The 26718-nt window shown below is 32.9% G+C and overlaps 1 protein-coding gene across 1 annotated transcript; it reads right to left on the reverse strand.

The window, feature by feature from the left end:
* Positions 1-6572: 6572 nt before the first annotated feature.
* Positions 6573-24781, reverse strand: LOC143054168 (uncharacterized). Its single transcript, XM_076227088.1, has 7 exons — positions 24378-24781; positions 23307-23385; positions 22208-22629; positions 19431-19599; positions 18098-18294; positions 16629-16677; positions 6573-10847 (listed from the first exon to the last, which is right to left on the reverse strand). The coding sequence occupies exons 1-7, from the start codon at positions 24723-24725 to the stop codon at positions 6712-6714; spliced, it is 5400 nt and encodes a 1799-aa protein (XP_076083203.1). The 5' UTR covers positions 24726-24781; the 3' UTR covers positions 6573-6711.
* Between the last annotated feature and the right edge of the window lie 1937 nt (positions 24782-26718).

The raw sequence follows: 26718 nt of genomic DNA on the forward strand, positions 1-26718 counted from the left end.
CTAAAATGGGCGCTATTATCAATGCCCTACCTGTAAAGGCTGAAAGACACTGTCTCTTTGTCCGTCCGTTATTAGTCCTGAATTTTGTTTAAGGTTATGATTTTCTTTCTGATATTGTTTGACTCTAACCCCATTGTTTTATTTTGTATTTACATTGAGTCATAGATCACATTTATTCGTTCAGTGTATATTCATTAGTTTTTTTAATATGTCATTTGATTGAGTAAAACCCTTTCAGTTGATATTTTAAAGTGTGTCTTTCTACGTTGTGATATTACACTATTGTTTCAAGTTGGATAGGTGTAAGTGCCTATTTATGGTGCTCTTAAGACACCTTATTGGGTGTCCTAAAGTTAGGACGAAAAATAGGATATATCATAAGTTAAGAGAGCTTCGAGAACACGACTTAGGACAAAGACTTGTCATAAGATAGACTTAGGTCACGTCCTAATCCTAAGATAGCTTCGAGAACACCACCCCTGGTTCATAACCTTGCTACTGAGACACTGGTGTCGATTTATGAAGTCTTGAGTGGTAGCTGCATGATCTTGAATACCGAATAATTGAGAAATGTATATACCATTTGCAAGTGAAGTTGGTGTTCTGATGCTAAGGTGGTGGAAATGCATAATTTTTAAATATAATGAGTTAAAAAATTAAAGGAAATCCGATTTATATGAAAATAAGAAAAGCTCGACCAGGAGAGTTACACAACTGCACCCCATAGGAATACCGGCATCCTGCTGATATCAACCCATAAATTCAATACATTTGCTGTAAATCATAAACGTCACAATACTTATCTCTTATTTTTTAGTGTCTCAAATTTTATTTTTCGGTCAAGTTTTCCAAAGTATACCACAAAACATAAATGAGTAACCTATGGCACCGTTTTTATGGAAGTGAGCATTGTGGATTATTTTTGTACACGGCTTTTTTTTTCTTAACAGACAATGGTGTTAAGTATGGAAAAACATTACCTTTTGTAGAAAAATTATTTTAGAAAATGACCAAAATAAAAAAAATCTAGAAGTTCTTATGAGTCGAAGGACTTGTGGTTTGCCAACCTCTCGCTTTTATCAAATGTTACATTTTTTGTATGTGGGATTACCCAAATGTTCATTTATTCCTAACTCCTTGACAGACGCACGTAGAAATATAATTTACAGGCAAAAACAATATTGTTTAATGCATTGTCAGTTGGAACAAAGACATATTTGTCGTAAACATTGACTCCGTTCATAAAAATATTCTGTTTATAGCATAATAATTTAATTTGCTTAACAAGTATAACGGCCAGGTGGTTTATACATACACGAAGAGTGGGATCCTGTCACTGGATTTTTCAAGTATTCTGCGGAATCAATATTTTGTAATGCCTTTTTTATATAGTTATATGACTTAGGTGCAATACTTTTGGTGAACATTATAGGAACAGATTGATGTTGAAAATAAAGAGGAATTTATGATGCTTCTTCTTTGTTGTGAAGAACGTTGCTATGTCAAAAACAAGAAAATCAATCTTGATGATGTTCTTTCTGTTAACAATCCAAAATTATTTGATTAATATATCCCGAGAACTTGAAATTAAAGAAAATACAGTCCGGCTTCCTCCGCCTCAATTTAAGACTCGTACCTCGAATTTGACATACCAGGTCATCTTAGTACTAGAATCTATGACAAACGAGACGATTTTTAATTTTGATATTATCAATTTTCCCCACTTAAGTAGCAATATACCAACATGACCTCGATTTGGGATTTGTATTTCGTACTAATTCGGTGTTCAAGAGATTGCAGTTGCTGCTCGAACTTTGTAAACGTCACCAGTGTCTGAGCAAAAAGTTGAAGAACCAGGGGTATGTCAAAGAACATCTCTTACTTTTTCTAAGTATATTCATCAGAAGGTACCAAGACCTTGTTGACAAATAATACATAATGGTCTTGAAGTATAGATTATGGGTACTGACATTGTTCGTCATCTTATTACGAGTAAAATTATTCTTTTATCTGTCTTTATGTATTTGACTTTTACTGTTAAGTCCTTTTTATGATATCCATTTAACGTGGCTCTATACTAATTTATTTCGTCATTGTGTTACTGTGCTATTGTAAATTTTTGTATTCTTGATTTTCATTTTTGCTAATGTGCTTTGTCAATATGCCTTTTTGTTGTTCTTTGTTAAATACTTGTTAGTTTTTATTGATTAAGATTATAACACAAAAAAAAAAGAAAAAAAAAGTGCCTATTTAAACGTTTAAACCCACTGCATTTGTTTGCACCTGTCCTAAGTCAGGTACCTTCATAAGTGTTTCCATTTGTTTTTATAGATTAGACCGTTGGCTTTCCTGTTTGAATGATTTTACACTAGTCTTTTTAAGGCCCTTTGTACCTTGCTGTTCAGTGTGAGCCAAGACTATACAGTGAAGGCTGAAATTCATTACTGAGTGTGCTAAATTGTTATCGTCTTCATTGGTGTCGTCTTCTTGTGTTTGTGGTGGTATGTTTTCATTTGTTAGCAGCACTTGTTTTTGATAGTATGTTGTTCAAGATACCTGATACAAATAGGACATTAGAACATGTATGGTTTTCAGTATTTTGAAATCTGGTTTGTTAAGGAGAATGGTTTAATCGTGAGAGGAAGACGAAATGTAATATCTTCATTATCCTCCTCGTCTGAAATGTCCAGGACAACACGCTACTCCAAAAAATGCGAACAGATCATAGTATTCGTTAGCAACATTATTCCTTAACTCCAACCAACGATGTTTTATCGTGTGAAACGATGTTTTATCACGTTAAACGATGTTTTAACGCGTTAAATGAATTAATAATGCGTTTCCTTCAGTTTTAGTTTGTTACTCCGATTTTGTTTTTTGTCAATAGGTTTACGAGTTTTGAACAGCGGTATACTACTGTTGCCTTTATTATACCCCCGCTTTGAAAAAAAGGGGGGTATACTGTTTTACCTCTGTCTGTCCTTCCGTCAGTCCGTCAGTCCATCAGTCCGTCAGTCCGTCAGTCTGTCAGTCAGTCCGTCCGTCCCATGAATATTTTTCGTCACATTTTTCTCAGGAACTACACTACCAGGATTTCTGAAATTTGGTTTCAGGCTTGATATAAGTCAGCTATACCGTGTGATGCGTTTTCAGATTCATCACTCAACAACTTCCTGTTTACCGAACACTTGTTTGATTTTACACATGATAGCCAAGTTGAAAATGTTTCGTCACATTTTTCTCAGGAACTACAATACAAGCATTTCTGAAATTTGGCTTAAGGGTTAAAATAAGTCAGCTATACCGTGTGATGCGTTTTCAGATTCATCACTCGACAACTTCCTGTTTACCGAACACTTGCATATTTTTACACAATTAATATTATCCACTTGCGGCGGGGATATCATCAGTGAGCAGTAGCTCGCAGTTTCACTTGTTTGTGATGATCTGTGAAGTCTGTTGTTGTTGTAATATGTTCGTTGTTGTTCTGTGGTTTGCATGTTGTGTCGACTATTATATTATAAGTGTGTGTGTTTCTCTGTGATGAGTGTTCTTGTGTGTGTGTGTGTGTGAGTGTGTTTGTGCTGTATTTCTGTTACGTCGTGTTGGCATTTCAGCTATATTTTAGTATTGCAATATATAAGTGGGAGATTTGGTTAGACATAAAACCAGGTTCAATCCACCAGTTTGTTTCTATAAATGTTCTTTTCCACATCAAATATAAGGCAGTTATTAACAAGTAGTTCGTTTTTGTGTATGTTGGCGTTTTGTTTTGTTTTTTTGTTCCTGCTGCTCCATGTTTTCCAATTATTTTTTTTCATGTTGTTTTGTTTGTGTATTCTTTTTTTGACGACGATAATATAATTGATGTTTAAATTGATAGTGTTCATATCTCTATAGCTAGATACAGTTAATGTAGAGATTATGTTGTTGGTATTTGTTCTATTCGACAGTTAAATTATTTTCATATCTGTATAACTTAGTTAGATATGGAACGTAATCTCTGATAAATTAGTAGTCAGTTAGACGTAAGTGATGACTTATTTCTCAAATTTCTTATTATTGACTTTTGATGTTTATGCAAAAGAGGACACAGTTCACACTTTATTTATGCCAAATATGGCCTTGAATTTCGACTTTACCATAACATTTCAAAATGGACATTATTTATTATGGTAAAAGAAATATCATCATTAGTGTGCATTATAGACTTCAACAATGTTCAAAGTCAACACAACTCGGGTATATTGTAAAATAACGACGATTTTGTGCATTTTTGTAACAACAACCTTGAGGAAACCTTGACCCCAACATAGGATCCAAAATGATGTGCAGCTAAAAGTTGCATTTGATTACATTGAAACCTTAGACACAAAACCCTTCTGGATCAAGAATGGCGTACAAAATAAAGAATGTTGAACAATTATTGAAAATAAAACCAACACTGGTCAACATTTTGGGGAAATCTATCTATGATTTCAACGGCTCTGGTCTGTCTATTTAAGGAACGATTCTACCGAATGTTACATGTCAAGAGATTTATTTTTGTCATGAACAAAACAGCTGTAATCATTGTAATCGGAGGAAAAAGTGCTCACCCATCAGCTGGATAATACGACAAATCATTTAAAGGTAATCCACATGGGGTTTTTGTCTTTGGTTTGCTGTCATATTTCAAGATGTTCGATTGTTTGTTTTAATTTTGTATCTGCTAGTGAGATAGGTATTCTATGTTAGAGAAACATGTTCAGTTCAAAAGTTCACCTTTTGTTCATATTAAGTGTTAAAAAAATACATTTTCACTGAAAGACAAAGATGGCCTACTCAAAAGCGATACACAAAATGAAGATTCAATATAAAACCAGCGGTGTACACTAAAGAGGATTTACTTAACTTGCTTCATATGATTTATGTAGGTGATTATTTTTTGAAATATAGGGATTTTTAATCTTTCTGTCAGCAATGGGTTGAAGCCTTATCACTACCAGCACTTGTCGAATATTGATTTAAGAAAATATTAAAACAGGAACAGGCACCCAGTATATTGTTGGGTTCGTGTTGCTCAGTCCCTTTTTTTATATAACTTTGGTAACTCTCGACTATTTCTTATATATGGGCTCCTTGAGGGTAAACGGATTTGTGAATTTGTTTTCCTTTCCTTTTCTATATTTTGGCAATAATGCTGTCTCCGTTTCATTTTATATAGACAGCAATGTCCGTGAGTCATATTAATATCTTTGCCCACAGACACCTTTCAACTTTTGCTAAATGTATGAGGAATTTTAGCGCCAAAGACCTGATGTAGCTATTCAGTATCCATTCTACGTAAAGCAAAACTACCCCCAAATCTGTTATGCTTTACTTGTAACAGGATATAACGGTATTCTAATGCAATTATTTTGTAACAATTGTTCTGATTGGATAACAGCAAGCGTAAAATTCTCTATCTCCTTGTCTGTAACTAAGGAAACCGACATTTTGAATTTCGGAATGTATTGACATGTTATTTCTACAATAATAAACAAAAAACTCACTTGTTGCGCCTAAAAATCTTCTTTTTATCAAATTTTATTACATTCTGAAGCGGCACAGAAGCCAGAAAACGGCCGGTGTTTATGTTTGACGCCGGAAGCATACCTATGACGTCACCTAGTGTAGGGACCAAAGAACATAACATCTTTTCGCGGAATTTTCTTTAAAGACCATTTTACACTGAAATAATGATTGAAATTTAATTATAAACTTGTTTTGCATTAGAATAGAGATAACTGTATTGTATTTGAAGCTTTGCGGACGTCCATCGGTAGTTTTACTGTCGCAAATACCCGTTTACCTGTCTCCGCTCCGCGTCGCCAGGTAAACTAGATTTGCGACAGTAAAACTACCGATGGACGTCCTTAAAGCTTCAAATACAATACAGTTATCTCTTAATTCATATTATTGTATCGGGTTGATCATGATATAATTAACACGGTGGATGTAATTTTTGACGTAGGGTCGGTTTACCTGTAAAAAATAAACCAATAAAACACAAAGTTCACATCCTATTTTTATTCTGGTAGCTCAGTAAATTCTATTAAGTATTTTATTACTAACAGAATACACATAGACACATTTAAAACGTCCTTTACAATTTTATTTACTTTTAGCAATTCAAAGCATAAATAACCTTCTTTCCCTTCCGAACCAACTGGGGGGGGGGGGCGGGGGGGGGTCGTGTTGCACAGTGTTTAGATTTCTTTATGTTACTGTGTACACTGCTGTTTGTCTTTTTTCATTGTACGTGGTCATAGTAGTCTTTTTCCAATGTTTGACTGTCCCTTTCTTAACTTTTTTTAAAAACAAGAAAAAAATATTCAAATGTGCTTATGTGATTCAACCTTTTTTTGTTGTAAATTTGAATTCCTTGTTTATGTTTGGCAATCAATTTCTGCCGTGATTGTAGAAATGGGAACCCCAAAAATATGTGGCCAACGTTTCATGAAATAATTGAACATGTTGAAAACGATAATGTCTGACTACGAAACATGAAGCTGATGAAAACGTAGTCAAATAGTACATACAGAATCAAATTGATGAGTATTATTTATTGTTGTGCTAATTTCGGGACGACACTCAAACATATTTAAACAAAACTTTCAAATGACGTTCACTATATTTTGTTATTAGAAAGGCATGTTGTATTGTTCATTTTAATCTAGTCCTTTTCGGTCACTCTTTTGTTAACAATATATCAACTAATTTCATATCTTTGATATCTCTAGCGTAAGACAATACTGATATTCCAGTCCTTCCAAACTTATTGATATCGGCCCCATTTTTTATCAGATTTTGAACTATTTTATAATGATTGTCGTTAAGATTTTTTAGTTGTCCAAAACGGTATGGTGGTTTATTACGCCTCATGTCACTATAATTATCTTCTTGCATTCGATAACGAGATCCTTTAAAGGAATTAAAGTTCCTCCTTAACATGTCATAACAGACTGATTTCTCACAATCGATATTCGTAATACACGCGTATAAGGGTGTAGTACCGTGCTTGTCAGACGCATTAACATCAGCCCCTTTGGCAACCAATATTTTCACAGTTTTGTAGTTTCCTTCTACACACGCTGTATACAGCAATGTTTGTTCGCGTTTACTTACTCTATTGATAGAAGCTCCACGTTCTGTTAAAAGTTTGAATATTCTATGATTACCACATGCATAAACAACATCTAGGCATGCTATTTTATGGATGAATGCCATTTTAAATGTCGTTTTAACGTGAGCCCCTTGATCTAACAGATATTTTACTATAGTATAGTATCCACCAATACAAGCAGCATGCAAAGCTGTCTGACCAAACCGACCAAAGGAATTAACATCAGCTCCCTTCAGTAGAAGAAGTTGAGCAGTATCTAAGTAACCCTCTCGGCATGCGTCATACAAAGCTTTGTTTAAATTTGCTGCGTTTTTAACAAGCAAATCAACTATTTCATAATATTTTCTTTGGTATGCTGCAAACAATGGAGTATATCCATATCGTATGGTACTGGCAAACACATTACCGTCATTGTCATGTGGATAACTGTGTCCGTCGACAGTCAGGTCTACATTCGCGCCATTTTTTAACAGAACGTCAACTACTTCCCTGTGTCCTCTCCTAGTTGCTAAACACAATGGGGTTTGCTTAAACCAAATGGTGCCATTCAGACCTTCCGGTGCAAAAAAAATATTTATGTTCAATCTGGCGAGTCTCTCTTCAAGAAGTGATGATCTTGCTTCTCCATTCATACATACTTGAAACAGATACTCATAGTTTTCAGTACTTTCTCTCGTATGTTCAATTTTAACTCTTTTGTGACATCCCTTCGCCTCGAAACATGCTATTGGCATTAATTGGATGCTTCCGTTGGTAAGGGATATAAACCGTGCTGGATTATGATATAATGCTTGACTCTCTAGATACTTTGCTAAATCATCATTCCCAGCAATGTCCGCTAATATAAAGGGTGTATATCCATTTTCGAATCCTGTCTCAAGGGCACCTACATTTTCAAACCCGTTACCCATGGCCATGTATAATGGATATTTACCATATTTATCTGCTTTGTACGTGCCAAATATTCCTTTGTCGGTTAAAAGCTGGCATAAATCAAGGTTATCTTCAAGGCATGCATAGTGAAACAATGTTGTCCCGTTTATGTCTGCCTCATTTAGATCTACCCCATTCTCTATTAGCATTTCTACTACTCTATTAAATCTTTTTTTGCATGCAGAATACATAGGTGTACTTTCGTCTTCATTGCAATGATAGTTAAATTCTGGCCTTTTTTTTATAAGTAACTCAACTATTTGATGAAATTCATGTGTGCATGCAGTACATGTTGTCGTATGAGTATCACTGAACAGTACGTCATCGGATTTTTGTAAAAGGATTCCGATAACTGTAGTTGATTTGTGTTCACAGGCGACTTTCATGAGCCATTTCCAACCACATCCTTTATAGCCAAAATCTCCCCGTTTGAAGCCTGAATAGATTCCTTTACACATAAGAATTTTAACTGCTCTTTCTTTGTCTCTCTGAACGGCACTTAACAACGCTTGATTTATATCAGCTCCCTCGTCTTGAAGCATTTGTATTAAGATACCATGACCTTGTTGACAAGCAGCGACCAGAGACAGTTCTCCACTGTCCGTTTTCATGTTTACATTTGCCCTATTTTTGATGAGCGATTTGACAGTTTCAACGTCTCCTCGCATACATGCTGCATACAGCGGTGTCCATTTGTATCGTAGCAACTCACTTATTCTATCAGGTATGGGTTGGTAAGATGTTTCTTTTGGGGTTCCAGAGGTAATGACGCTCTCATTTGTTTCCAGTTGGACATTTTCTGAAGTATTAAAGAGAACCGCATCCATAATTTTACACCCCGTCTTTGACACATCTGCAGGGGTTTGCCCATTTCTATTTGTTATGTTTACATCTGCTCGTTTAGCCAATAGTGTTTGTATGACCTCTACCGATCCGTTTCTATACGCTTTGTGAAGACATGTTTCTCTTTCAATATCTAGCATGTTTACGTCTGCATTATTGTCCACGAGAAACTTCACTATCTTAGTAAATCCTTCTTCACATGCAATGGCTAACGCAGTTCTCCCTTGCATGTCGACAATATTCACATCAAAGTCTTTCGTAATCAGTGTTTCAACTATTTGATCATGACCTCCATTAGTGGCACCTATAAGTGAATCGCTACATTTAAAAATATTTGCTCCGTTTTCTATCAACATATTGACAATGTCCTTATGACCCTCTAAACTTGAAACGTACAAAGGTGTGTGATTATAAATATTTTTTTTATTAATATCAGCACCTTTCTCTATCAGTATTTTTATCAAATCATAGTGTCCACCAAAACAAGCAGTATACAGAGGTGTTTCTCCGTCAAAATTAGTTTTATTTATTGCAGCCCCTTTATAAAGAAGAGATTTGACCGTCTGTAAGTGCCCATCCCGACACGCTGCTGTCAACGGTGTAAATAATCCAATTTGAACATCAATAGCAGCTCCTATAGAAAGAAAATAATCGACTAGATCAGCAAAACCACGTAAACATGACACAATAAAGGTGGTCATCCCGTTTTCGTCTTTTGTGGTAATCAAACGCTTTTTTGTGTCAATATCTAGAGCTCTAACAACATCTAACAATTTATGTCTATATTCTTTGTATCTCATTTGCGAGTTGTTCAAACATAAATGTATTTTTCCATTTAAAAGGTCTGTTCTTAACCTATCATTATATTTCTGTTCATCAATTGACGAAACCATTATTGAAAATTCAACAGGTGTTTTTTGTATTGACTCTAGTTGAACACGTTCACGTATTAGTTTATCATCTGCAAATTTGAGAACCGGTGCGATAAACGTTTTACCAAAATAACAACATAGAAAGTCAAACATTTTATCGTGTATTACTTTGAATTCCTTATCTACCTTAATAAAGTAAGTGTCCACACAAGTGTTAAGTTTGTCTTTAATTGCCGAGAGAGGTGTGTCACGTCCTAATCTGCAGCAATCAAAAACGTTTTTTAATTTCATTTCTTCGTCAATGTCTAAATCGTTGGGAACATCGAAATTAGTTTCGTTGATTGTGCCGTAGTATATAACACAAAGTAATAATGCACAGAATTTTTCTTTATCAAAGGTTTTCAATGTATCCCACTCATCAGAAAACGTTTGATATGGACTGTTGAGAAATTCATTAACATCAAAACCGTCATGCTTAGAGTAGAGAAAGCTTATCAATGGCGAAAACTCAACCTTTTTTACAATATCTGTTAATACTTTATCCTCCACTTTTAGATATTTTCTAGCTAGTTTCAATTTATCTTCAGTTGAATAGTTCTTGGTCAAATCGAACTGTTCAAGAATACATTTTAATGTTTTTTCAACGTTATCCTCTTTGACAATTTCAGTACGACAAGTGGCTAATATTTTTGTCTGACCCTTACGTAGAATAAAGGTGACAAATTCCTTGATTCTCATCCAGTTCTCAATATACTTGATATTTGCTGTATATTTTCCACATATGTCATCTACAAAAAACACCTGACGAACATTATCTTTATATCGCTTTTTGATATCCTTCACAGTATTGCATGGTACTATCGAATACCCCTCTTCCTGACATAACTGCAATGCTATATTTTGTGCTGTCAGGGTCTTTCCCATTCCGGATACTCCTGTCAAAAGTACACAATGGTTGCTTTTTATGATTCCTAATATTTCTGTAAATATATCTGTTTTGATAAAATCTTTACTATTCTGCTTCCATCGTTGAATTTCGGGTATATCAGCATCTGCAAAAGCAATCGAGTTTTAACAGAAATATAGATTAAATAGTCAATCAGGCACCGTTGTTTGTCCTATACTTCATAAATTGATATATGCCAAATAAATGTTTCGTTTCTGACAGTAAAGTGTTCATTAAATATTAAGAATATAAACTAGAGCTCTTTTAAAGTTAGGTCTTGAAAATCAATAATTCTGAATAGGCGAGTGATATGAGAGCCAAATTTACATTTTTAATGCACCTACCTAACACACGGCTAAATTATATATCACTGGAAAGCTAAGAATGTGTACTTTCTAAATATCCCGGTCGTCAATAGAAATTATGGTGCATTTTTTATTAAATCGAGGTCAAAGGTCATGGGTGCAATTTTTAATTCACGGATACTTCCATTAGAAAAATCGAACCAAACAAATGCAAAAACGAAACAATTTTACAGGAATGCAGTATTACTGTTGGGAAAATATATTTCTATCATAGTATTAATTAATTTTTGTTGATTTTGACGGTAACGCATGTTACGTAACGTTTTCTCTCGGAGTCTTCGAAAATCAACCATTAAGTCACACAAATGTATCTGTAGTCGCCCTTGTATTATCTAAATCTTATAATACCTCCATATCATTTGATTGCACGAATTTACAAACATATATCTGCAAATTTGATATAAATAATCCGAAACAAAATATTTGAGGCAAGGGGGAAATATAACATATGACGTATTTTTAATTGTTTAGAAAAGTCCCATGATGAACTGTACATTAAAATTGAGGAAGAGTATGGTCTCCTGTTAATTTGAAAGCCTGCCAACCGCTTCAAGATCAGACAACCATAGGGCAGATTTTTTTTAATTATTGTTGTGCAATATTTTGAGGTTGGATCATACCGCAATTTCATTCACATCACTAAATCAGATATGATAAGAGTACTAACTAACATTACTAAAATGAGTAAAGTGCTACTAGTATATTTATATCAACAAAATTTTAATATAAAACATCACAAGGAAAATATGATCACTCATTGTACGTCAAACTGTGTTTGATTTTACTTAAGTCGGCCGCCGTGTATCTTGAGATATCTAATTAATCAAACAACACTTGAAAAAGTAGTTTGTACTTTTTTTAAATTACGCTAGTGATGACGTTCGGCTTCTTTAGCACTAAGTATTACTTTTTTATATCTTGTTTCACCGCTTCAAATGGAGGACAAGGTTATCCTAATATTGAACTTTTTATTTGGCTATCTTATGTTAAAATCACGTTAGCGTATTACCTAAATGATCGAAACGTAGGACCAATGGGATGTTGGACCATTTAGGTGTCGAAATATTGCGATATCGGAATATTATAGCTTCATTTTAACTTGTAATCTCATCATTCTTATCGGTCAACATATCCATACAAAGATAGAACTTCCTTGACATGGGCATATATCAGTACAGCAGAGGTTTTGCTCAAAGCGGACACAAGATCTACTATATACAGATTGAATTAAAAATTTGGAATGGACATGAGGGATTTGTCAAAGAGACACCAACCCATTCAAAAAGCAGGCAACGGCCGAAGACCACCAATGGGTCATCAATGCAACAAGAAACTCCCAAACCCGGAGGCTTTCTTCATTTGGCCCCTAAACAAAAATGTACTAGTTTTAAATGATAATGGACGTCATACTAAGCTTCGAGATATCCTCAAGAAATTAAAATAAAAAATCATACAAAACTAAGAAAGGCCAGAGGCCCCTGATTTGGAACAGGTGCAAAATTGCGGCGGGGTTAAACATGTTTTTGGAAATCTCAACCCTCCCCCTATACCTATACCAATGCGTGAACAGATCAAATCTTGTAGAAAGTTGGATGACATCATACCGGACCGATGTTGCCTTTTAGCAAACCAAAGTCATACGGAGAACTTTTATTGTTTCTGTAGTTAGGTCGACATTGTCTTGGATAAAATCTTGACCCCCAGCAGAAAAATATTGTCATGTAGAATGTATGCCCCTTTTTCAATTTTTCAAATCTCCTGAGCAGTCACACTTGTTAATAATAGTTATCAAAGGTGTGTCCATAAATACGGTGCATTTGTAATAATAAACCTAAATGAAAAAGTGTAAAAAAAAATATTTATAGATAATATACATTCTACTAAAGCCATACATCTAAGAACTTTGTCAATAGGAATATCGTACGCTTTATTAACTGCCGCAGATGCGCCATCATCCAAAAGACAATACAGAAATGTTTTTGAAGCAGGTGGCATAATTTCAATTGAATAATCCAGTGAAATGTTTTTAGATAATGGATATTCATCTGATTGGATTACAACTTTACCCTATATCTGCTTCCGTAAAATACTAGTAGCTGCATAAAGTGCTTGCAACCAGTTTCGCAGTCACTGCTCAGATCTTTAAATTTGACAGACTGTATATCACAGTCATTTTAAACGAGTACTTTTCCGTCATTACGGCATAAGACAAAATTATAGAGCTACTGTATACAAAGGCCTTGTTGATGCTGTATACATGTAACTATAAATTGACCATATATTTTTAGTTCTTGTTGAAGCTGATAATTTGTTGTGTAGTTTTCGTGGCGGCGATCCTCGGGCAGAAATTAAGCCCGGTTAACTGATCAAGTAACTAAAGTTGTGAACCAGAATACTTCCTTGTGTACGGGCACGTCATCTTTAATCGTCGAAATGTTAGTAAAAGCTGTGTTATGTTCAGAATTAAATAGCTCTTTACTTTTTCAAATTTTGTAGCAAATATTTAGCGATGCAAGCTCGATGGTATATAGATTTAATAGTAAAATTAGCATGAGTTATTTTGTAAATCAGATCATTGTAGGAGATATATGTAGTAACACTCTATACAGCTTGAGTTTGCTCCTCATGAGGATACCTTATGAAGTTGTGTAACTTGCTTATAGGCTTTATACATTTGCAATATTTACAAACAGACAAATCAGAATGAATTGTAGATCTACTGCCCTCGTTGATATATGAGAAGAGACTGGTCGGTAGAATTGGTACATGTATTACAAAATCTTTGTACAGACAAAACAGAAGATGATAGGTTGTGCTTTCTTTTGAAATATTTATAGCAACTCTTATGATATTTTGTATTTTTAAATGGGATGTTTTCATTTTTTTCATATTCATCGACCAGTCTTCTGTAAACTTCATCTTCTCGTTTTCCCACTGCGGCAATACAACTGTATCTTCATTTAAGTGTTTAACTACATAGTTTCTATGTAGTAAATGCATGGACAGACTATGCATATCTGTGTCAATCAATGGATAGTTTTTTATTTTTAGCATAGGAATGGTTTCATTGTGAACTGGACTGTGAAAATTTGACACGACTCGGAAGATGTTCTACAATTTTCCGATACGATTCCTTATTTAGAAAGGGGTGAATTTTCAGAACTCAAAAACTATGTTTTAATTTGATTTGATCTTAGTTTCGGACGATTTTATATCATTTTAAGCTACATTGAAGTTAAAGATAGAAATAGAACCGTTTAAATATGATTTATCGTACTCTAATAGCACTATTAAGTACACGGAAATCGACTAATATATTCAGTAAAAAAACGATAACGAAATAGATAAGGGATTTCGGAAACTAAAGTGATTTTACCCAACATCATAAAATTACAGAAATTCGTGATTTTAAGAAATGTTGAGATAAAGTCTTGATCTTGAATGAAAAAACGATAACTGATGAGTAATTTGGTGTGTTCTAAAACGGATAAAGTGCAAAAGCATTTAATAAAAATTTAATTGTAGATCCGAAAAGGTCAGGATTATGAAAATTTTCGTACAAAATGTCAAATATTTAGAAGGAATGCAAAAGCATGCGAACTTACAGTTATCAATATTGTTTTTCATTATTCTAAGAATCTAATTGACTTAATTATTCTGTCTAAAAGAAGAGATACGACTTATTTCCTTTGCTTGAAAAACATGTCGTAGTTTTAAAATTTTCAACTAATTTCTGAAATAAACGTCAATTTTACAAAAACTGCACCGTACGATTTTGTGACGACCGGGCAAAAATCAAAGTTAAATCATTATTCTTTCATTTAAAACAGAATTTAGCCGTGTGTTAGGTGGGTGCATTAAAGTCCTTAACTAGACGTCTTTTTCAAATATTACACTCGCCTAGAAGGAAAACATGTCAATTCTATAACGGTGTTACGATATCTTTGAACAAACAATTTCAACCCCTGATTAAAAAAAAAAATAAGCCAATACCGAGGAAGGACAAACTGCTTTAGTTATTATATGTACTATGATTACTATTTCTTTTTAAACTCACATTAACATAAAAGTGATGATTTTGATAATGCTTCAGTTTTCGAATGTATAACCCAAGATGGCCACTAGAGAGGGACTTCGATTAACATAGGACCATATGGACAATACATATAATTGTCTTCTCTTAGAAAACCATTAAATGGAATGAAATAAAAGTAAAAACATGGCATGACTGTTTAATGAGTTGCTGACCAAGTGTTGCACTTTGACGTCGGTCAATCATCCATGATAGCCGCCAGAGAGTGAATTAGTTTTACATAGGAACCTACGGGTAATACATACAAATGTTTTGATTAGAGACCCACGTAATGGAATGAAACAAGACATGAAAGAAATGAGGTGCTGTCCAAGTGTCCAATTTTTGGATTGTAGCTGAACATTTCAAGTTCAATTGGGAAACTATTTGCTGTTTCCATTGTTAAACTCACGGTGCACCTCAGATATGCATTATAACATTGCATTATACGTTATAGTTGAAGACAAAACGTTTGTCATTTGTATCATACTTTACATGAGTGTGGGCTCGAGGCAACATTATTGGCACATTTCTTTATTCCAAGTATAAAATTTACGAAACTTATTACTTAATTTTGTTCAGCAGGACTCTTATCTATAAAGCTATGTTTTTCAAAAGAAAGAATTATTTTTTCAGGCTAAATCAATTGCATTATAGTATAATTTTTTACCATCCAAACTTCACGATTATATGTTAATATAATAAGACGAACCAAAGAATAAATAAACAACAAAAGTAAAAAAAAAAAATTAAAGCAATACGTCACACAAAGACGGAAGCTTTGCGCAATGAAGCATGCATAAATTTTTCTCATACCAAGATGTGTGTATTTATTTATTAAAGTGAAAGTACAAACACATTGTCAGTTGTGTTCATTTTAGGTCGAAAACCGAATTGTTTACTGACTTTGTCTTCCATATACATATTATTTAAGAGTGAAATACCCCTATAATTGTTGGTAATATAATTTTCTTTGTAATTATTTTCATCTGATAGAAAATTTTCGATCCCTTCTATATTTGTTTTATTTTCAGTTTCTATCCAGTAACCCTGTTATTGGAAGGGATTTTGAGGTTTTCAGATGCCAATGTACGGCATTCAACGCATGCTTCACACTGTTTTTTGAGACTTATGCTTTCAAAGCCTATATCCATTTTGTGCCCTTTACCCTATTGAACGGACTATTAACTGCTAAACGATCCTCAGATAATATCTTGAGATATCTTTTTAGTTCATTTTCATACGATATCATGATACATAGTGCATATAGTTTGAATCATATCTATTGAAAATCATATATTCCAAACTAGCAATTTTAGTGACTTTATTTTGAATAACATGAATAAAGAAGGGTATTTATTTTAGAAAAATATTGAAACTTATAATGCTTATCATTTTCTCCTACACTGAAATTTATTTTGGAAGATATTGGTCTTGTTATTGAACATACCATATGATGATCCATACTCCATTAATGTCTTCCCTTGTATAGCAACTGTCTGAAGAAAAAAAAATGAGTCTATTAGCTGCCCCCAAATGTCTGAATGAAGTTAACAATTACATTTCTTTACAACAGGTAGCAGAATATATTCCCATATAAGCTATATAACACAGACAAGAAACAATCGAACAATTTCAACTGCTTCTCCGAACTAAAGTCACTGTCTTCAAACACGTACCCCTTTACATTTGATCTTTATTCTACTTAGTAAAGTAAATATCACACGCTAATCTATATACTTTACCAGTCTAAACATATCACTGTCAATCGATCGTCTTATGACGTATTAATATATATATTTTTTTCAAAACCCACATCAATTTTTAAACAAATAATACGATTTCAATTTTCAAGACTATGGATTAACGAAATCATGAAACTTCAATATGTAAAAGAAGAGGATGTGATGTGATTGCCAATGAGACAACACCCAACAAAAGACCAAAAGACACAGCTATTTAAAACTGTATATCATCATACAACCTTCAACAATGAGTAAAGCCCATAGCGCATAGACGGCTTTAAAAGTTCGGAAACAAATAATGTTAACAATTTAAACGAGAAAAATAACGGTCTTATTTATGTACACGCTATAAACGAAAATAAATCTGTCAATGGATATTGTATGATAATTCTTATATGATTGAATATTAGAAAATAAGTTTATATGATTTGTTGAAAGAGTTCTTGACGTTATCTATTTTCGATAGACAACGTTGACCGAACTACTTTCTGTAACCAATGTAAAAAAAATAGCGACGATACCACAAATCAGCTCGACGTGAAAATAAATATTTTCACTTACCGTTCATCTTTGAATGAAATAATTCACACAACATATTCATTTGCACGATTATCAGATATTTTTAGATGTTTTCTTGCAGATAACGGATTTCCTGAAGTACGTTAATTTTGTTATGCTTGTTTTAGTGAACAAAATAATATATTCAAGCACCTGGCCAATTCAATAACACAAATCAAAGAAATAAAATCTTACATGTACAACACAACAAAATTTTAATTTTATTGCACATCTTTATGTTTATAAAAAAAATGACGCACGAAAAAGACACGAACACAATATGTTTGGTTTTATACAGTTTAAATGTACAAATATTATACAATAATCATTTATTATCTTTTATGTAATCTTTTAATAATCGACTTTTTCCTATTCTCTCACCGCACTATAAAGCACGAGTAACAACTGACCGAAAGCGTTCAGTGTTTGTTTAAACTAATGTGTGTAAGATTACCCTAGTCAAAAATATTGTTATGTTTCAGTTTTTATATCAAAGTATGACCGTTTCTGTTAATCACACTGTCCTTTGGTAAAAAAAAAAAACCCAGACCTTTCATGAATTCATGAAACAACTGCACAGAGTTGTAAGGAAATCTTTATGATTTAGACAACTTACATTTTCAAGAGTTGATATCCTTTTTCCATACTGTCTGAGCGTTTCCCCTATATCTATCAGCGCTACGTTTACTTTTTCAAATTCTGTATCAGCAGTCTTGTATATAACTTCAGCATATTTCTTAAGGATCTGTATTTGTTGTCTGATTTCATTGGCTAATTCACCGCTAATGGTATAACCTTGCAAGAAACTCGTTCCTATAATTGTGGGTATGCGAATGAAAAATTACTGCAACAAACAGTGACTTGTATTGATAATTAAAATAGTTATTTGAGCAGCAGTTCATTTTTGTGTTCATAAATAGTATGTTATCACAAGATAAATAGTAGGGTGCCCAGTCAGCACATTTTATTGATTAGGGTTAACGAAATAGCATTTGAGAGGGGAGAGTAAGCCCCACCGAAATATTGATGTCGTCGTTGTCTACGATGGGTTTGGGTCAAAGGTCAAAGCTTAAACTTCAAGGAAAACACAGAGTCGACTTAAGCCACCTGGTCGCTCCTGCATTTGTGCGTTTATATCACTATAATTTCGAATAATTCAAAAGATTATAACTAAAGTTTCTTTATTTAAGATTATTTTTATATCTGTATTGTACAATATGGTTCAACATTGGCATTTGGAAACACATAAAGTTGTAAACCAAAACCAAAACAGGTGTAATATTAAGAAAGACTACAGTGAAAATGAGGAGGGTTGTAACAATATATATCTAGTTAAAATTTAGTTCTATGATTTCGTTATCCTCATATGAGCTCATAAATACGAGCACGTGAGTGAATGTAGATAATGATTTTAATCAGTTTGAAACAATAACGAGAAATAAGCTTAGCTATAGCAGTAGCTATCAAGTTTCAATGTCTTCTGTAAAGTCGTAAGTCCACCGACCAGGGTTAGAACAGATAGGTAATTTTTTTTTTTTTTTATCGCATTCGAAGGACGTTTCAGAATGCGAGGTATACATCATACAACCTGATGGTGGAGGCGACAACAACGTTAATTATTTGTATATCTTCAAATACAAGAGGATAGAAGCATCGGATTATCATACTTTGTACATGGATCTATAATGTTACGAAGTTCACGTCTGTAATATGTTTTTTTTTTGTCTGACCTCATTTTCATGGTTAAGTAAGTGTTTCAATTGTGTGATTGACTGTACCGTTGGTATCATTCGCATCCCTTTTATCATGATTTAATAGTATCATTGCAAGGTCTACATACATGTCGATTATAAGTATGCGTGACAATTTTCACTATGATAAATGGTTTATGAAATGGTTATCAGAAAGAAAAAAATAGATCTAAAATCAACCAAAATATAGTTTATTACCATTCTTTCTCCATTTGTCTAATTCGTCAATCATTTGCTTTTCATCAGGTGCATTTAATCTCAGAAGATAAATGAGATCTTCAATCAGTTTTAGCGACTGGACGTACTTCACATCATCCCAGACTGTGAAATTACAGTGAGCCCAATCATTTCTTACATTAGATTTGACCTAAAATATATACGGAATGCTTGCGAAATATGTATTTAGTTTATATAAATATACAGTTTATGTGTATTTGATACACAACATACAGAAAAGCACAGTTTCGACACTCAATATAACGCTGATAAATTGTTGATTACATTGTTGATTTACTGGACATGGCTATAGAAATACCTTCATATATGTTCATTCGAAGAAGAATATTTGTGAGGCGTAAGACTACATAAAGATATGAGGGCATAATTAGAAATAATTCATGGGGCCATGAATGTATACTGTTTTTACCACTGATTATACTGATTAATATGCTAAATATTTTACCACGAGCGACAGTGAGGGGTAAAATATCGGCTTAAAGGACAAACTCATGGTAAAATCAGTATGAAATCAAGCTCCCATGAATTATTTATAACTTAAGGTTCATGTGGACCCTTTGGCTAAAATGGCCGTATTTTCACCTCAACATTTACTCTGAGTACAGACAATCCTGCGCATCTGTAAAGAAAATCAGGCATAGCATGCCCTAGATAAAATACTTTCAAATATATTTTATGTTTTAGAAAAATAAAAACTTACCAAGATTTTGCCGTGCACTTTTTTTCACTCCTCCAGAAGGTGCCAAAATAAACTAAGTTGGGAAACAGGTTTGAGAACTTCCCCACAGGTAATAATTGAAGTGAGCAGTATTGATTGACATGGACATTAGATGGACAATAGATACATGACAATAATTGGTTATTTAAACTGTGTACCTGAGTGAACCATATCAAGGTAAACTCAACTGTTTGTGAATTTTATCATCTTCTGCAGGGACGAAAAAAGTATACGGCAAAATTCAATTAAGTTATGAATTTTCAAAATCATACAATGCATTTAAAAAAAATTTATCTAGTGCATGCTATGTCTTAAAATGTTTCCAGATGCACAGGTTTGCCTGTACTCATAGTACATTTTGAGGTGAAAATACGGCCATTTTAGTCATATATGGTCACATGAACAGTATAGGGCACTAGCTGCCAAATTCATGGTCACCAATTTGACTCAAATTCTCATATTCTATTTATAACAATGTAAAACAATTTCTCGAACTATCAAAAGTACAAAACAATTTGCAGGACATGGTCTCGATAAGATAAAGCTCCGTTTCGTGTGAATTTTTATTTTAGATTAAAATTTTATGTTTATCGTCGTTTTTACCTTTATGAGAATGATTTTGTATGGATTGAATCAGTTAATCAAATTATTTACCTTTGTTTCACTTGCAATGTTGACATTCTTTTCCTTTAAATACCCGTAAATTGACAATGCATGCGTTATTCTATCTCTTTCTACGGGGTTAAATTGGAGTTCACATGAAAACGGAATTAATGAGATTGAATTATTCACTTGCAAGTGAATAAGTCATTATCAATGTTTATGAGCTTAATTTGAGACAATTGAACCATTTTACTCTCAGTAATGATTGAACAAAAACAATTCATACTTTTGATTTTTTAAATATCTCGTAGCTAGTGCCCCTTTAATAGGAAACATACAGCAATTGTTTTGGATCGAATCGCTCTAGGTGAAGGCAAATATTTGACATTCCCATAAATAAACGCACTATTGAACTGACGTAAAAAACGGTGCAAACTGAATCAGTAATATGCTTATACTATTTCCAATAACGTATTTAGATGGGTTTGGACTAATGTAATACTTTTTATAGATATATATTTATAACACATTTAGTATCAGTTGTTAACGTTTTCATATTGTGATGGTTTTCTGTTTCATAAGCGTGTATTTTCCATTAAAAGGCTTATTTTCTGAAGTCGTCGTTCTATGATGTCGGGTATTTTATTCATAATAAGGCATATGACTTGGTATACAATCGTAACAGCCAAAACAATATATTTATATTTTACCACCGGTGTGTACTCAAAGCGTTTGAAGAACGTCATATTATAATTCATGGTTTACTGATTCAAATTCTCCTTTAAGGGGCTCGCGGGTATAAATCATTTTTTTTTGTTATATAAGATTTCGCTTTATTTTACTATAAATGAACTTTATCATATACTTAATAGAAAAATAAAATAAAAAATGGGGTCACCGTTTATTTAAGCTCACAATCTGACTTCGAAAGAGACACACACTTTTGTAAAGGTACTTTTCTGTAGAACTAATACATGTGATAAGAGACATAGAGATAATAACGAAATAAAAAAGGAACTAAATTACAGAAATCGCTCACATTTTTAAAAAGTTTAGTTGAAGTACAGCTTTTTTGAAAATGATAACAAAAAAATAAAGGTCACCGACTATATTTCAATTTTAATGCCAAAAATGCAATTTTTGCACCAAAGGAAGATAATTTGGAACTTTTTGAATGGTGTATAAATTTCAAATGTCATCTTGGTCCAAAACGAATTGATTGTTTTGGATGATTTTTGTAGCATATGATAAAGTAACAACTAAAATAAAGTAATTAATAAAATTTATAATGAAAAAAAAAAAGGTTTTAATTCTTTCATTATAAATTTGTACCCTCGAGTATTCTTAAATGTTTCAATTACGCATAAGTTAAATAATATTTTGTTATTTTGACAAGTAATTGTGGTAATATTCTTACATCGTTTGCAAAAGTTCGTACATTTCCAGGAAACATGTCAATCTTGTCAATCATTCCAAGCAGAGCCGATGAATCACATGACCCATCAAACGCTGTGTAATGTGCCATGTAAGTTTGGAGGAATAGCTTCGACAAATCAACTGCATTCTGTACCTTGTAATCATAAAGGTGTTGTCGATAGCCATGCGTTGTCTTATTCATATTGATTGGCTCATAATTAAGGTACACATTTCTGACGCCATTTGTGCGAAGATGTCTTGGATGAGATTGTTTGTCAATTTGATCTGAGAGCTTGAGTGCTTTGTAGAAGTTGTTAAGAACAGGCTCCACATACTTTCGTAAGGCTGGCGATAAGATACTATGCAAACCAATTCCAACCACGAGCCATCTTTTCTTGTTGACATCTAAATCTCCTGGTGGACCTGATAAAGATTTCGTAATATCGTTATTAATTTTTTATAACATTCTCAACAATCGTACAGTCTCAGCATGGACTACGGTTACACTTACTTGAGGTAAATCTTGTCCTGGAAATGGTTCCTCTTATAGTTGATGTATTCCCTCGGTTTAAGTTTTTATGCAGGTTTTTTTTGCTTAATCGAATTATGTCTTTTGAATACCGTTATGCTACCTTTGTCCAAATTTTCTGTATTAATTTAACTTTGAAAAAAAGACAGAGTATTCAATGTAGAAAATGTTTTAAAATAATATATAACGAGCAAAATGTCGCTTGCAATCTTAAGAAAAAACTGACTGTGAGTGTCGATGAGCTAATCGTCATGTACTTCAATATAATATGTAAACTACTCTAAACGTAATTCATGGCTATGATAAACTGTGAGCTCTCTTTGTAATGGTTGACATTATTTACTTGGGTTTTTATTGATAGTCTAACTGAATATAACTTTTTCTGAAGTCAATCAAACTACATTTGTACAGCTTTAAAAGACAAATATTGTATATTATTCAATATCAGCATTATTTAAGAATTTTCGAAATTAACTTGATTTGAAAGGTTGTTCACATGCAATCGCTACCTGCTTTTATTTTGTAAATACCAGATAAACACTTAATATTAAAATGAGGTAATTGTTCTTACCTGTATGTGACGAATATTCCATTTCGATTAATCTTCTCTCTAATTCGAGCGGAATGGCATGCTGTATCGGGTTTGGATTCTGAAGGTAAAATAGTTTAAATTTTTATGTTCAACAGCTGCCAGATATTATTCACGGCATTGTAACTCAGTTTTAGTGCAATGAAATAATTAACCACCAAATTGTCAAATCAAATGTAAAGTTTCCATTATGAATTTACGGAGGTAATTACATGTAAATGGACGGATGCTACCCCCTGATTTTACTACTTTACTTTACTGACAAAAGTAACATTTGCGTCAGATACAGGTTGATTTTGGAATCTTGTTAACAACAGTTAAGAGAAATTTTTGGCAATATACTTTTTATTTGCTTATTGTTCAGTTAACTTTTGTACTATCAAATTGTATACTAGTAACCGAGGAGAAAAGACTTCTTAGTTTCTTAAAGAAAAAAAAACGATATTTGATTTTGCTTTTAGACTATATGGAAGAGTACATAAGCACAATAACTGTCAGATCAATTTTAACATAACTAAACATCTTAATATCGTTTCACGGATATTTCAATTGTTATCCATTCGTTTGATGTGTTTGAGCGTTTGATTTTGCCATTTGGTAAGGGACCTTTCCGTTTTAAATTTGTTCAAAGTTATTTTTGTTTGTGATATTACTTTCCTTTACCTTACATGTTCTCCCATTTATTTGTATTGTAGTCCTGTCATGTAATGTTGTCATTTTAATGTTATATTTAACATTGCAATCAAAAAGGGAGGTTTGACTAGCCACAAAACCAGGTTCAACCCACCATTTTGTTTCTTAAAATGCCTGTACAAAGTCAGGGAAATTGTTAATGGTATGTTATAATTCGTTTCTGTGTGTTATGTTTCTGATGTGTAGCAGTGGTATACTACCGTTGCCTTTATTTTACTTTCCACTGTATATCTTTCAATTAATACAAAATTATCACAAAACATCATACATATATTTGATCAATGGACAACTTTGTCATGCTTTCAACCAGTTTACGTGAAATAATGAACTTAAACACTTCTTGTATAAATCTTAACCTACTGTGATTTCTATTAATGTCTTTTTATTTGGTGGGCTTCCGTCACTTTCAGCTGACCTTCGTTTCCTACTGCTTTCAAATTTTGAATTGGCTATCTCTATTCCAATGTGACACAACCGAATTAAGTCACTAGCCTCCAGTTTTTTATTCAACATTTTTTCTACTTTATCAATGGACACTGACAAGCTTTTCTCCAAACTATTCATCAACTGGTTAACATCCAAAGTTCTCAAATCAACTTTTTCTGTAAATTTATTGGTTTCTTCAAATTCAATATCATTGTTGAATTTCATTATTAAGTCCAAATACATTTCCGAACTAAAATCACAAAGTTCTTTTTCCAGCAGCATTTTCAAAGGTTTGCTTTCCCAAAGTACTTAACTATCGATTGTTGATAACTAAAAGTAGTTCTGGGGAAATCGTATCTGTAAAAGAACATTTTTGAAAATTTTGAATATTTAACGATATAAACAAAGGTGCGCTACAACCTTAATTCAACATTTATGCCATTAAGACCGTATCAATACATAAAGGCTTTCAGCATATACACTGAAGATATTTCGTACTACTAACGTCTTTTCAACTAGGCGTAATTTTTTATGGAATCTAACTTTGGAAATTGTAGCCGTGACCAAGAATACAAAACTAACCGTGACCTTTCTGTATGTCATTGCGTTGTAATATGTTCAGATCTTTTCCAAATAGTAATATGTTTATTTTTTAATAAAAAATCTTTAATAAACATGTCTTCTCTTAATATACATGTATGTGGAAGATTGTCAAATATCTCCCCACTATCTTGTACTATAAAAGTTTATTTAGATCATTTAAAAAAAACTGAAACCATGAACCCGATTTTTGATGTTTTGACAACAGTTTATTTCAGTTTCGTTATCCGATTATACCAAAGCTTAAGTCAATTTCTGTAAAATACAGAATTATAGATTACAAGAAACTGGGTTACCTTCAGTTTTAATTTTGTTTTGTTTTAAAAGCTTTAAAAGAACTGCTCAATTACTCATCCGAAGGACCTTGGTTACCCTACAATGTGTCCTGTAGTTTAAAAGATTTTTTGTTTATTTGTGTGTGTGTGTGTGTGTGTGTGTGTGTGTGTGTGTATTTTATATAGTTTTTCATTGACTTCTTATTTATAGTTGCATTTGGTGTGTCAGAAAATATGAAAACTCTACGTTTGTGACGTCACATGTCAAACAATGACGTCATTCAATAAATTGCGTCACGCCCGAATGACCGTATATTTAGGACCCATTTTGAGGACAAATATTTCTTGAAAAGCTTACATAAACTATAAGTGGACTTCATGTAAGAATGAAAAAAAAAATAGTAGGGGTGTGATAAAGGGTATGATAAAGGGTGCGCATCAAAGTTGCGCGACAGTTATAAGTTATTTGTTATATAGTAATTGATCAACGCAAAAGAGGATCAGACACAAATAAAACATACTCATAAAGTCTTAAATAAATCTTATACTGACATATAGTATTTGATCAAAGCAAATGCTATTCTATTTAAGTATTTAATAAAAAGAACATAACATGTCATTTTTCATAGCAGTCTGCTCTCGGGATGATAAGGGGTCTGATATGAAAAATGCCATGTTAGGTTCTTTTCATCATACACTTTAATAGAAGACATACAGACACAAACTATTTCAAATACATTTGTTGTAATATTTGTTTTGCAATTTTGATAATATATTTTCCTAATTCAGAATATTTTCTTTGTATCTAAATGTTTTATGTTGACCACAAAAATATCTACCATGGAGGTATATTTTACGGAATATGCTGAATGACGTCCAAATGTCATGCGATAACGGTATATCAAAGCATGCGATAATAACCGGAAGCAGTTGATATAAAACGGAAGCAGTTGATATAAACCGGAAGCATTGTTGATAACAAAAGTCATATCACACGGCTAAGGCAATTCTTCAATTTAATGAATAAATATATGTACAGATACGTTTTATCCTCGGGTACATTTATACTATTATTTTGTATAAGTATATTATAAAGGGTGCGCATCAAAGTGGCGCGTTATACATTAAACAGCCGGCTATTTATCAAATATACCAAACTACTGTATACTACTAAATAAACGATAAATTATAATATAACACTCACATGTAAGAAAGATACCAGGCTTAAATTAGCCATTACTGGATAGGATATGACAATATAATAGTATAAAAAGTGTTTATATCATATAATGCATGCCCAATTTCAATCTGTATTGTTATATTTATTGTATTGTATTTTGAAGAAGACTTTATAAGTATCTTTTAATTGAGTCTGATCCTTGTTGCTTTGATCAAATAAT

This window comes from Mytilus galloprovincialis, chromosome 12, assembly GCF_965363235.1.
Source record: "Mytilus galloprovincialis chromosome 12, xbMytGall1.hap1.1, whole genome shotgun sequence".
Lineage (NCBI taxonomy): Eukaryota > Metazoa > Mollusca > Bivalvia > Mytilida > Mytilidae > Mytilus > Mytilus galloprovincialis.